This window comes from Eutrigla gurnardus, assembly GCF_963514095.1.
Source record: "Eutrigla gurnardus genome assembly, chromosome: 1".
NCBI lineage: Eukaryota > Metazoa > Chordata > Actinopteri > Perciformes > Triglidae > Eutrigla > Eutrigla gurnardus.
In genome coordinates this window covers 4,402,001-4,415,404 of record NC_139915.1, presented here as the reverse complement: position 1 = coordinate 4,415,404, position 13,404 = coordinate 4,402,001, and the positions used below count along the sequence as shown (strand labels likewise).

Here is a 13,404-nt window from a genome sequence, read left to right as displayed (position 1 = left end):
GTTTCCGGTCGTGCCTTTCAAAATAAAACCCACCGGCACACTTGTTGCCACAAAAAAAAGTATTGTTGTAGGATAATTGTTAGGGGAGGCTACTTTTTAAATGGGCCTGGTTAATACTCCTGAAGGAAATGAACAGAATGCATTAATGGCAAATCTTTTTCTTATTAAAAAAACAAACAAAAAGCGGTACAACATTGTGCATGAAGTGCTAGCTACACACGATTTGTAGTGCTGTGATGAATCAAGACCTCACACTGTGTGCAATATTGTTCTTGATTTTGCTAAAGTGTCCAATGTTTTCTCTCATAAATTGTAAAAAAAAAAAACGTACAGTAAGATGCTGAGAGACTGCAATATAAACCAGCATCTATCCCCCAAGTCAAAGGCAACACTGCCTTCACCTCTTTTTGATGAATTATAGTAAAGTCTAGATGTTTACAGAGCAGTGGGATGATTTGTTCTGCCTGCATGGTTTAGAAGTTTTAGTTATGACGGTGTAGTTAAATGACAAAACTCCATGCTTTTATTTTTTAGGCATCTCGTTTCCGGTTCGTTCCGTCTCTCTGTACAGCTTCACACAGCGTGGAGCGCGCACCACCTCCTCTTCTCCCTCTCTCTTCTCCGTCTCCCTCCCAGCAAACACGCGGGCAGCTCTTGCCGGTCAGTCCTGAATGTTTCCCCCCCTCATGCATCGGTTCTGATCCGTTAAAGTCTTCCGAGCTCGAGACGATCTTCCTCTGGTTTGCCACGCAGAGAAGGTTTACTCCCTCCGTGCATTATTTAGCAGGGTGGCTCTTGAAGTGGGGTGCAGGCCCAGGGGGATGGGGGTGGGGGGGGGGGGGGGGGGGGGGTGGGGGGGGGATGGGGGTGCTCAAAGAGGCCTCTGGAAAATTAAAGGCAGTTTAATTTCACTGCTGCTTCAGCTCACCACACATTTGGATAATGAGGGCATATGAAGATGATTATTTTCCTTGTAAATTTCCCTCTAGCTTCCCGGCAACAGAACAAACAAAAAGAAAGACGTTTCAAGGGAAGAATTCTCAAAGTGGTGAATAATGGGCTCGTAACATAATGTATATCTAATTATCTTAAGGAGAGGCTTAAAGGAGAGGAAGTAATTAGGTCTAATAATACACAAATTAAGCAACTCGTGGGTTAATTTAAGCAGGATAACCCTTTATTCTCAATCTCAGTAAGTAAACACATTTAGTAGCTTGAACATTCATTTGCAAATCAAATCGACAACATCAAATAAATTATATACACCCGCAATTACTCATTAGTTAAAAAGTGCAAACCGCTTGGAAAGGCATGAGCTCATTCTGGTGAAACAAATATCTCAACACACTGAAGCGCTTGGCCTTATATTAATTAAAAAAAAAAAAGACAATGGAGATTAAAAAATACATCTCAACAAGCTGGAATGAACTGTGCCTTATTCAGTAGTTAAAATGCAAACATTTTGTTAAGCCTATTCACTGAGACTTGATGCAGCAGAAATGTGCAGGATGCAACGTAGAAACACTCTTTTTTGGCACTCCCATGATGCACCGCGATACGCTCAGCTCAGAACAAGACCCGAATGCAATTCGTCGTTTTTCAGTGAGATCGCTAGCAGAAAATTGTTCCACGGAATTCTGATTTGGTTGCAGGTGTCGTTATTTTGTTACGTTGCTGCTGCGGTTGCTGCTGCGGTTGCTGCTGCGGTTGAAAGGCTGACATGGAGATATCACAGAATACAATTCAGTTTCACAGGTTAGAAACTCTGAAGAATTTCTTTACTGTATCTCAGTCAAATGAAAAAGACAGAAGTAAGTAAACTAGACAAAGACAATGGACAGTAACACACACACGCACATATTTCAAGTCACTCATTTTAACACACAAAGTCGCTTTCCTTCCAGTGAATAAACAAACAGCTGAAAACTGTGTCATTTTATCAAAATGCTCCTGTAATAACAGCACTGATGATGATGGTGCCGACTACAGCCGATCCAAAAGAAATCCCTGCTTCATCCCCATTAGGGTTTCTCTGTGTCTCCATGGCCTTGTTGCAGCTCCTGTACATCTAACACGGCGATGAATAAATGAAATGGAACATAAATATTTCACATCTGACTGAAGGACTGAAGAATATCAAAAAGAAAACGTTTTGGGGCAAATGAGGATCCATTTATTGGCCCTTGAAACGAGACTGAGTGAAAATGTGTGAAGGGGGGTGAGGCGGAGGGTGAGGAGGACAGGAGAGGACGGTCTCCCATGATGCAGTTCTCTTCCTTCACATGGCATCAAAATGGAAACGGTGTGCTTCCTGCCTCTTCTCTCGGTCGTCCGCTTTCTGAACACACACACAAACACACACAGAAACACACACAGAAACACACAGTCAAGCATCTGTAGCTGAATAATGTGTGTGTGTGTGTGTGTACCAGTGATATTTAGTAAAAGAACACTATGACAACCTTTTTCCAAGTCGAAAACAGGACTAAAACCAAATCAAATATGATGCATAACAACTAAACGATATGTGAAAGATGGACAAATTAATAAGAACAGTATCCCCTGCCATCGAAAAATATTTCCTCTTCTTAATATAACTGTTTATATAGAACTGTAGTTCTTGAAGGGAAGATGTTACACATTCATGGACAAAATGTATTCTCAATCCCAACAAAAATGTAACTAGAAGCAAAGAGAGAAGGATTAAAGTCGGCTCTCAAATCCTCCCTCGTCACTTAAGGAACAGTTTGGCTTTCATTTTGTAAAAGCTTAAGAGACAAAAAAAAATGGAAATGCACAACAAAAATGAGACATTTCACTGATAAAAAGTAGAGGAAAACAAAGAATCAAGTGTGACAACCATCTTTGACAAGACTGGACTAAAACCAAATGAAAACAGGTGCCAAAATGAACAGTGGTGTGTTAAACTGTGCATACTGTATGTGCACGTGACTACAGGATTCTAACAAAACCTCAAGATGAGGAAACGTGAACTGTAATGAGCCAATCAGTGATCGCTTCAGGCTGGAACAGCGGTTTCTCCCACCAACCAGGACCAAACACAACAGCGTTAAAGTCAGTTGTGTTAGGTGTGTTAGCACAGTGTTACCACAGTGTTACCACAGTGTTACCAGAGTGTTACCACAGTGTTACCACAGTGTTACCACAGTGTTACCACAGTGTTACCACGCTGATACCACAGTGTTACCACAGTGTTACCACAGTGTTTCCACAGTGTTGCCACAGTGTTACCACAGTGTTACCACGCTGCCATATATTCACTGATTAAATATGCCAACATAGTTTAATTAAATGGGCCCACTGGTAGATTAGTTGAGTGTTAAGTCCCTTTGCTTGTGTAACAACTACTAATTAATTGTTGGTAAAAAAAAAAAAAGGCTTTTGGGAATGAGCGAGAAATAAAATATTTTGAACTCTGTGGTCTAATTATCACTTATGAGCAAACAAACAGATGGAGCGAGTGTTCACTTCGACTTTTCGGTGGAAAGTTAACCTTTTAATAATCAATTACGGCGCCACAGGTAGAAAACAAAGCCACTGCGATTATCACCGTCTCTAACTCAAGTCTCCGGATGAAAACATGGAAGATAGTAAGAAATCGTCTCACAACACCATTACAAACACACAGCTTCTATGAGGGTGAAAAGTCCTCCTAAGAAAAACATGTTTCTAATGGGATAATAACGGTCTACACATCATCATGTGGGAATGGAGACACGGGCAGGGCAGCAAGCTGACTAATGTGCAAAATGTCACCCAAACAAATAAAGAATGCAATAAATAAAATGCAGTGTAAAGAGAACATTAGCAAGGATTAGAGGCCAGCTGGTGGAAAAAGCATTCAGAGCCTTTAAAGTCGCTCCAACACAAAGAAAAGTATTCAAAAAGTAAAATTATGGAAGTATTCTGAGATGAAGTGAAGGTATGAAAAGTATTATAAAAATGTGGATCTATAGAAAGGCTGTGTTATGAAGGACTCTTCCCTTTCAAACATAATTCCAGTGTAAGTGATGGAGGACGAACGCCACGGTCCTCATTGTGTGTAAAGATTCATCTGCAGCCGATATGAGGCTCCTGCAGAGTCAATCAAGCCAAGTGGGTTTCTTCTAAAGTTGCCGGCTCTTTAGCCCACAGCTCTCTTGTGCAGCAACATTCTCTGGAATTACATTTTCTCTTTAATGTCTGTTGAAGTCCACATCTGCTCTTAGGTGTGCTGGACGATGAATCCCACTTGATCATAAATTGAAGCGTGTGGTCGATAGTGTTACCGAATGTTGTGCAAAATACACCAAAACATGTGAAAAAGAACCTCCCACTTCTTCATGCTAACTTTTAATTCCTTCAGTTGTGATGGCTCAGAAATAAAGAGACATGGGTTTAAACGGCGAGACGTTGCCGTGAGGTTTGATGGGGCTGAAGCCCTGAGGCATCGTGATGTTTTAGAGCATTTGACAGCTTTCGAGCACAAAAGAAAAATCCAGACCCCGTATCGTCTGGACTGGTGACAAAGCAGTCAATAATGCATTCAGATCAGTGAGGGACTGAGGAGGGGAAGAAAATGAGCCTCCACTTTAAAGCGTTTTCGTACCCTTAGCATGTAATGATGCAGCAGAGCAGCTCGTGCTTTTGTATAGAAAGCACCGAAGCTAATCTCGGGACATTAGAAAGCCTTTTGACTTTTAAAGGACAGCCGATCCGTCCCTGATGTTGACTCATTTAACTGCACTCAAAAGATGGGCAGCAACACATTTACTGCATTTTCTTGTCAGTTTTGATTTGTAATAAAGCCTTCATCCATCTTCCAAGATCTCCGCGCCTCATATTGATTGATGTTGTGCTTCTTTTTTTTTAGGGCAACATATTTCTAAAGGAGCAGATGGATTGATGTGATGTTCTTTCCTTTGGATAACTGAGCCACTGGGCTGTGCTGCTGTTGAAGTCTGGTCTAATTGACTATCCAGGGGATACTACCAAATTGTCATCCTGAGGCCTGACTCATCATGAAGCAGCAGAGCATTGATTTGTGTCCATCTCAAGGTTTTAATGACAGTGGTGTGTCTGAAAGCAGGTGGGGAGCTACTGTGAGGTATGGTGTAGTCTCACCGGGCTCTTGTGTCAACTAATTAAGTCCAGACGACACGTCCTGCATGAAGATGATGAATCTCGGCTGAGGAGATGGATTACATTCTGCTTCATTATGTGTCTTTTTTTTAAATACTGCCTTTCCTTTCCATCTTATATTCATAGAAGCTAATATTCTACTGCGCCGAAGTTCACAAGCGTTGTTTAAAAGGCCTGGAAGCTTGTTAGGCAGGACGCCACGTCTTTGATCCCCCCAGTGCTTCTGCCCTCCACCTGACTTTGTTATTAGAAGAGCAAATACCAGAGGTGGCGGTGCAAACACACCGAAATGCCAAATGTCAATCAGCGGGCTCACCCTGACCTTCCCTGGACGCCCCGCCATAAAAGAGGTGGCAGTAGATGAGATATGAGGGCGATACAGGATTCACCCTCAAACTTCACTCCCTGGACGGTGCAGAAGGTTACGCCACATTAACCTTACTCCCTTCCAGGTGTGTGTCTGTGAGTCATTCAATCACATGTGCTGGGTTCTCATAAGCTGTCAGTCTGAACAGTGCAGGAGTTGGTTTTTGGGAGGGGGGAGGAGCCAAAGGTAGAAGGTAAAGGTGAAGTCTTTAATTTGTCTAAACAGACAAGAGGTGACTGGCAGCCTGGTGTAATATCTCTACTGGTGTTATCATGACAAGAAAAGTGTGTTAGAAAATGTGTTTTCTAAAAAGTGTGTGCAGAAACAGCAGTATTAATGTATATTCAGCAGTATCCTGCACGTTTTTCTTCTTCTGAATTCCAACAACAAAGCATTCTGTATGTGTTTCAGCTCTGACCAGCTTCTGCTCCACAGCAGCAGCTGCAGCAGGAGCTCCTTAGTGGTGCATAAAAATAACGAATGGCTTTAAAACAAACCAATAGCACCATTAAAATATTCAAAACGCTCCTGTGTTTCTATTTTAAGGAACATTGGACGAAAAGAAACATTTCTGCTGGGCTATCAGAGTGGCTAAAACACTCCCAGAACCAGCTTCCACTGTACTGGAGGGATAGTTAACGAGGCAGATTTTTTTATGACTTTGACTGGTCAGCCTGAGCACATCACGGCGATCAAAGCCAAATACGTTGCTTCTCCGTGGCTTCAAACCCATCATCCTGCCTGTGTGAACACGCCAGATCTGATTTCATGTGAAGTATACTGCCAGCCGCTGCTAGAGCTGTTTTTCTTCTTCTTCAAATTAGCATATTCCTGTTTCTTCCTCACCTGAGCCTGCTCGCTGTGTGTAGACTCTCTGTTCAGACACCAGCCATGTTTTTTACCCCCCCCCCCTCCTCCTTTTGGGTTCTTTTTTTTTTTAAACGCTGCTTCGGTTCAGACGAAGCTGATGCTCAAACCCACGTATCCCAAAAAAGAGGGCAATTAGAGCGCGTCTGTGTGTGTAACCATGCACAGATGCCATCCTGCTTGTAGACACACATGCAGACACACATTAAGCGCACACGCAGTAGCGCGGCAGATGGCTTGGAGAAGTTGCCAGCAACTTACTGCACCGCTCAGCCCGGCAGACATGATACCACAGTGTGTAGATGAAAAATTACTCCTGGAAAAATGATTCTTAAATAATGATATTGTGTGTGTGTGTGTGTGTGTGTGTGTGTGTGTGTGTGTGTGTGTGTGTGTGTGTGTGTGTGTGACTTAAACAACAGCCAGAACAGGAGGAAGCACAACGCAGGTGAAGCATCGACTCCCTGGAGGGTGTATCAATAGCAATAATGAACAGCTGATCGGCCGCGCTGAAAGGACAGAAGCAGGCTATTACAGCTGAACGTCCTTCCATGTTGCGGCCCACGGAGAGACGCAGATAGAGGAGGAGAAGGAGAGGGAAAGAGTGTGTGTCTCAGTGGGAGGCTGGAGGACTACAGGACAGACACAGCGAGACCCATCTGCTGCTGGTTGTTGTGACCAGTCTGCTCTCTCTCCCTCTTATATTCACACTCCAAAGCAGTACATCACCAGAAAGACACCATTGGTCATGAGTGTGTGTGTGTGTGTGTGTGTGTGTGTGTGTGTGTGTGTGTGTGTCCTGACCTTCTCTTGCCAGTGGAGTATGCCAATAATGACAAGGATGAAGACGCACACTCCGATCAGAGCGATGGCCGTGAGCAACACGCTGTTGCTAGGAGTCAGGTACAACTTAGCACTCCAACTAGAGAGAGAGAGACACAGAGACACAGAGAGAGAGAGAGAGAGAGAGAGAGAGAGAGAGAGAGAGAATTGCCATATGCTGTGTTGTGTTTTATCCGACAGACAAACAATGTAATTCACAAATGGCACACATTAGCAGAGATTGTGTCCTCATTACGTTAAAATAAATAAATGAACATCTCTTTCACTTTCTTGTCGCGGCCAAACGGCACGAAGCACTGCCGCTCCTTTCAGGTTTCAAGAATTTTTAAGTATTTCCAGCGATTCAACCACTTTGATATATTAAATTCATTATCTCACAATCTGTTAGCTTCGCCTGCATGTGAGAAGAATACCGAGTTACTGTTTTCTTTTTCTTCTCCTTTCTGATAGATGTAGTTTCACTCACGGTGCGTTTGTAGGTGTGTGTCTGTGCTGGCGAGGACACAGAGTGCTATGTGTTTGTATGGTGTGTGTGTGTGTGTGTGTTGAACAGCCATCTGGAGCTCTTCCCTAGTTTAGCGCTACGTGAGAACTACGTCATGAAAACATGAGAAAACACGCTGCGAGGTGTGCGTGTCTGTGTATAAACAGATCGATAGCATCGCAGAGACGTTATCTGTATGAAATAACATCAACTTTAATGTGCCGTCAAGTGGCATCAAGACGAGGCGCTTAAATGGCTCAGTGGTAACCTTAGCAACAAGCGCCAACGGGGGCTCCCAGCAAACGGCACCGCTGTGAACAAGGGGAAAGGTACATTTCCAGAGTGACCCATCTGTGCTGGACTACGCCGACGCGTGTGAAAGGAAGTAGTGATACGAGGTCACGTGTACCTGCGGGGCTGATTGTGTGGGAAGGGGATGACGACGAGCTGAGAGTTGGGAATGATGGCCGTCCACTCCTTCTTCCTTACTTCCTGAAAAGACGCAGAAAACACACACATGCACATACAATGATTAATGATTCATTTACAGCCAGTTGCACTGCAAGGAAATCTGTGTTTTGAGGCCAGCAAACCCCACATGGCCATAGATACATTTTCTAACAAATTACACAAAATGTAACACCAATAAATAGTTGTAATGTCAGCCGTTACAGTCGTGCCCACACTGTTTTATTTATTTTGATGAATACACAACTTTTAAACTTGAATCCAGCGCATGGCCTGATTGCCCACCAAAGTTTTATCATGTTATGTGAAAGTGAAAAAGATTTATATTAGTTACCTGAGGGCCCACTTAAAAGATTACGAATGTAATTACAAGATGTAAATCTGTCTAACATTAAGAGGCAAGAAACAGAACAGGCAGAAATATCAAGGTTAAGGTTCAAAATTTAAACTGAATTGATTCGACATTTAATTAAAACCAGGATGGGTGATGAACAAGCGCAATTTATTAGAAATATGCTCAAGCATTGCAGTTTACTTAAAATAATTCACCTGAGACCATTTAAAAAAACATCTGGTCCTCCAGACATAAGCATTCACACACAGATGTCAACGGAGACACGAGGATATGTATGTTAGGTCCTCTGGGGCAGAGTAATAGGGTCCCTTGGTTTTCCCCTGCTACTGTTGAGTGGCTATTTAAAGCTGTGCGTTTAACACACAGACAACCTGCTACATGAAACAAATGACTCGGACGGTGGGAGGCAACACATTTTCTCCGGCGTGCGTATGTCTGGGTGCATATTTGCACGTGTGATTAAGTATTTCTGTGGCGGCGAGAGAGTTCAGCCGTCTGCAGAACAAGTTGTTATCTCAGTGTCTGTCGTGATAAAATATACATTGCCCTTTTTCATCCAGTGATTTAACTCGTTGTAGCAGGTCGGCTGTGAGTTTGGGAGAAGTCTTAAAGCATGTATAAAATGTACTGAGGTGACTTTGGGTCTCAATATTTCCTGTGGTTTCAGATTAGCCCTCTTGTCATGACTGTGTGGGCGTGTACTTTGCTTGATTGACAGCTCCCTCAGTTAGTCGCTACACCTGCTTGGACAATATCACCGCATTAGTTAAAGCTTAGTCACATTCCCTATTTGCACCTCACTTCCACCTGATTACGGGTCTAATTAGCAGCGTGATTGAAGACACCACACAGTGTGAGTGGGCCATGCAGCTGAGATTAGTAGTGAGAGTAAGATGGCAGCTTTACAAAACTTAAAATGACGCCAGGAACTATGCCAGGAATTATTCTTTATGTTTAGATTTAGAAATCACCAGAGCGTTACTACACTAATCCTTCACCCTCCACCCCCAAACACAACCCTGGAGTATTAAAGTCCCAGTCGGTAACATTTTTTGATAATATTCACTGAAGCCGACACTACGCTCCGATAGAACAACATAAATCATCTGGTTTTAGAAAAAAAAAAAAGATAGACAGCGCCCGGATCATCCTGTCCAATCAGCACGCAGTGCTGTGTTCGTGCACACACAGAGCCCCTCCCCCCTCGGGTCGTTCCACTATCACAGGGGGGCGGCGGAGGGAAGTAGCAACAAGCTTCCAATTCCTCGTTAAAAACCGAAACGAGGAGGTCCAAAACAACCAAGGAGAAGAAAACACCGGTGGAAAAGAAGGAAAAGAAGAAAGATGGTGACGGTGCCCGTGATAAAACCAGAGTCAACATCGGACCCGCGTTTCAAAGGTGGCGTGATCTAAGGGATTTCAAAGGGCATGGAGTCGAGGGGGAGGAGCTCGGTGGTCGTGGGGGGGGAGCTTGGTGGTCGTGGGGGAGGAGTTCGGTGGTCGTGGAGGAGGAGCTCGGTGGTCGTGGGGGAGGAGCGTGTGAGTTGGAAACTTTCAAAATCTGACAGAGTGCCCTCCATCCGCCGGACTTGCCGACTGGGACTTTAATAGTTACGGTTTCCACATGTCCTCTGGGCTGCATGTTTCTGGTTCATATCCTTTATTTAGACCACCTCTCTTCTCTCCAGGTAGAGTAACATATTTAAGTGGCCAAGCGGTGACTGTTCAGACGAAGGGTTAACCATCACATCTCAAGTTGGAGTCAGCTTAAAGCCATTTCCTTGCAGCACCGGTTTGACAGCGGCTTGACTTTGCACAAGTTCAAGTTTCATTTTTAGAAGCCGCCTTGAGCCTCAACACCCAATGATGACATCTGACTTCAGCCTGACACAGACTGTATTTAACCTCTGCAGACAACCGTGCTTGGATCTCTGAAAAAGCCCCCCCCATCACCATCATTTTCAGTTGGCTCGCTTCTTCACCGTCCTCCGAGTCCAATTTTGCTTCTCGTCTTGATTTAGGCCCTGTTCGGAGTCATTAGGGGTTAAGAATGCAGCGATATAAACATGGGAAGAGGCATCGCATTAATGATTTAAAAGCTGTAATCAGGCTCGTAGCTGTGAGGAATTTTCCAGTTCTACATTTGGCAGAATCTGGAAGTGCCGCTGCTCTTTATCGGTGGCTCTCCGCTCCGCTTCAATTGAGAGGAACCACATCTCGCAGCTATTTTGAATACGCTCGCGACGACGGCATTGCTTTTTACATAACGAGCACATTCTTGCCGCCAGCCATTGTCGCTTAGCTCTTGGAAAGCGCTGCCGTCGGTGTGGCAACTGGCGGGGGAGCAGAGCTGGAGACGAGTCAGCCTCCACTACTGCTGCCGGGGAGCAGATCCGAACTGGCTGTTTGGAAGAGAAAAGTGTTCCCAAGTCTTCAGAGAGAAACAGAGACACTCTGGTTCAAAGCCAGGGAAACTGGCACACTAAGAGAGAGCGAGGAAGACGGATACAGAGATGGAGGGTGAGGGAGACAGAGAGAGCGAGTGAGAGTGACAAGTAGGGGACTGATTAGTGAAGTAAACCACTTTGAGCAGCAAAGGGAATCCCCTGGGTGGAAGATAAGTGAACAGGAGGAGAGAGACTCAGAGAGAGATGGGGAGGGGGTGAATCAAAGAGAGGAATGATTGGACAGAAGATGGAAGATATCCAAGTAGATTTTACAAAACCTATACTTCTGTGAAACAGCGGGCGGAAACTCTCAATGTGGAGGGGATCATTGTAAAGGTCTCAGCAGGGGAGACGGCGAGATAATGGAAGCAGGACACATATGAGGACTGAGAGAGAGAAAGAATGAGAGGGCAGAAAGAAAGAAAGAAAGATCCAAAAGTGCCGACTGAGCAGGTTGTGGTCACGATTCCACCTCCTTCCTTTCCAAAGCTTCTCCTCCTCATTAGAGATAGATTTGATGGAGTTACTCGAGTCCCTAGTCTCTCTGGGTAAAAACAACAAAAACCTATTCAGCATAACAGGCCACATCTTTAGGCATTCATTATTCACTTTGGAGAAGGAATGGGCGTGGAGCAGGGGGAAAAAGGTCACATTTCTTTGCGTAGGAAAAGGAGTGTGCGGGAAGGGGACAACAAAGCAGCTCGTCTGAGACGAGCGTTCTCGGTGCACTACAGCTTCTGAGCTGCGGACTGGCCCATCTACAATTCTAATCAGCTGCTTGACGAAGATCTTGGTACCACATGGGAGGAGGAAAAAAAAGGGCCCTGTCGTGCCTAATACTCAGTGTGACAAGTGCGACGCGAGAGAGAGAGAAAACAGGGATGAGATGAATGCAGAGACAGTGAGAGAGCAGAAGTGACATTTGAAGTAGTGTTGTGTAGGAATGGGGCTGACGAACAGATTTAAAACATGAACCCAATCAATTATTTACGATGTTAATATAAGGCTGGTTTTGGAGAATGATGCACATGGGCTGCATCCAGAGAGTCATTCATATCCTCTGCTCTCAGAGTTGTTAAACACATGTTTGAACCCCAAATATTTCTGTCCATCCTACACATTACAAGCGGGATTTGGAAACTATCTGCCATGAAGAAACAACCTCTTCTTCACTTTTTTTGTGTCCCATCCATCGTCTACCGCTTATCCTGTATTCAGGGTTACGGGGAGGCTGGAGCCGATCCCACCTGGACAGGTAACCAGTCTATCACAGGGCCGACATGTAGAGACAGACAACCATTCACGTTCACACCTACGGGCAATTTAGAGTCATCAATGAACCTGTCCCCATCCTGCATGTCTTTGGACTGTGGGAGGAAGCCGGAGAACCCGGAGAGAACCCACGCTTACACGGGGAGAACATGCAAACTCCACACAGAAGGAACCCCGACCCCACCTGGGACCCTCTCGCTATGAGGCGACAGTGCTACCCACCACCGTGCAGCCTCATATTGTGTCCCTGTGGACAAAAACTGAAATACTTCTCCACACCAGACTCCCTTTAAAAAACTTCTCATTTTAATGCATCAGGGTCCTGACAGTCTGCCATCCACAAGTCCTGGTTCTAGTTCTCCCTTGGTTCCCAGTGTGGACTGGGGTAGCAGGATCTGGGTCCGTCTGCAGCTGGTCTGTTGCTGCCGGAGGCCCCCACTGCAGTTTCGGGTGAACTTGCATGATATTATCTGATTCTGATGTTTCATAACCAGATAAAAGTTCCCCATCGAAACATTATTTCTAGATGGGAAACTTTAAAACCCCATCATGCCTCTATTGCCTTATATTCATCCTCTTTCTAATGATGAGTGCGGCAAAATGCAAACTAAAAGAAATAAAGTTCTGCAACAAAAAAAAAGGAGGACTTGCTTGTTTATGGGACAGGATCCATAAATACAAAAGCAAACAAAATATTAGAAAACTGGGGACAATAAAGAACTGACTACTAGGTTTTTGTGTGTGAATCTATTTCAAATTAATGAATCATTTCACAAATGACATTGAGTAAAGGAAAATGAAAACATTTTGTGTTTGTCCCATACTTTTGTGCTGCCCTCATTCGCAAACATCTTGAAGGCATAATCATTTGACTATTAATATAAACACCAGTTTTTCGCATATTTTGCTGCATCAACAGCTGCTTGAATAGGGGGAAGAAAAAAAACAACCTCAACCAAGCATTAAATGTTTTTGCAAGATTAGGGAGACAATGCTGTTTCTGTTCAGCATTTCTAAGATGATAAGAAAAGGAAATACATGCAGGGAAATCCCTCTTCTGAGTCTCACAATCCTCAGAAGAGATGCGTTACATCCAGCCTGTTGTGAAGCAGAGCCTGAGCTGAAGGAGAAGAAGAACTATTTTGCTCTCTGCTTGTGA

The 13,404-nt window shown here is 44.2% G+C and overlaps 1 protein-coding gene across 1 annotated transcript in view; it reads right to left on the bottom strand.

Annotated features, from left to right (window-relative positions):
• Window positions 1-1,155: 1,155 nt before the first annotated feature.
• The window catches only part of itfg1 (integrin alpha FG-GAP repeat containing 1), a 125,001-nt gene continuing 112,752 nt past the window's right edge, over window positions 1,156-13,404 (bottom strand). The window contains exons 16-18 of the mRNA XM_084039842.1: window positions 8,113-8,195; window positions 7,181-7,298; window positions 1,156-2,338 (exon numbers count right to left, since the gene is read on the bottom strand). Coding sequence (XP_083895968.1) covers window positions 2,279-2,338; window positions 7,181-7,298; window positions 8,113-8,195 — 261 coding nt within the window. The 3' untranslated portion in view covers window positions 1,156-2,278. The remainder of the gene's footprint in view (window positions 2,339-7,180; window positions 7,299-8,112; window positions 8,196-13,404) is intronic.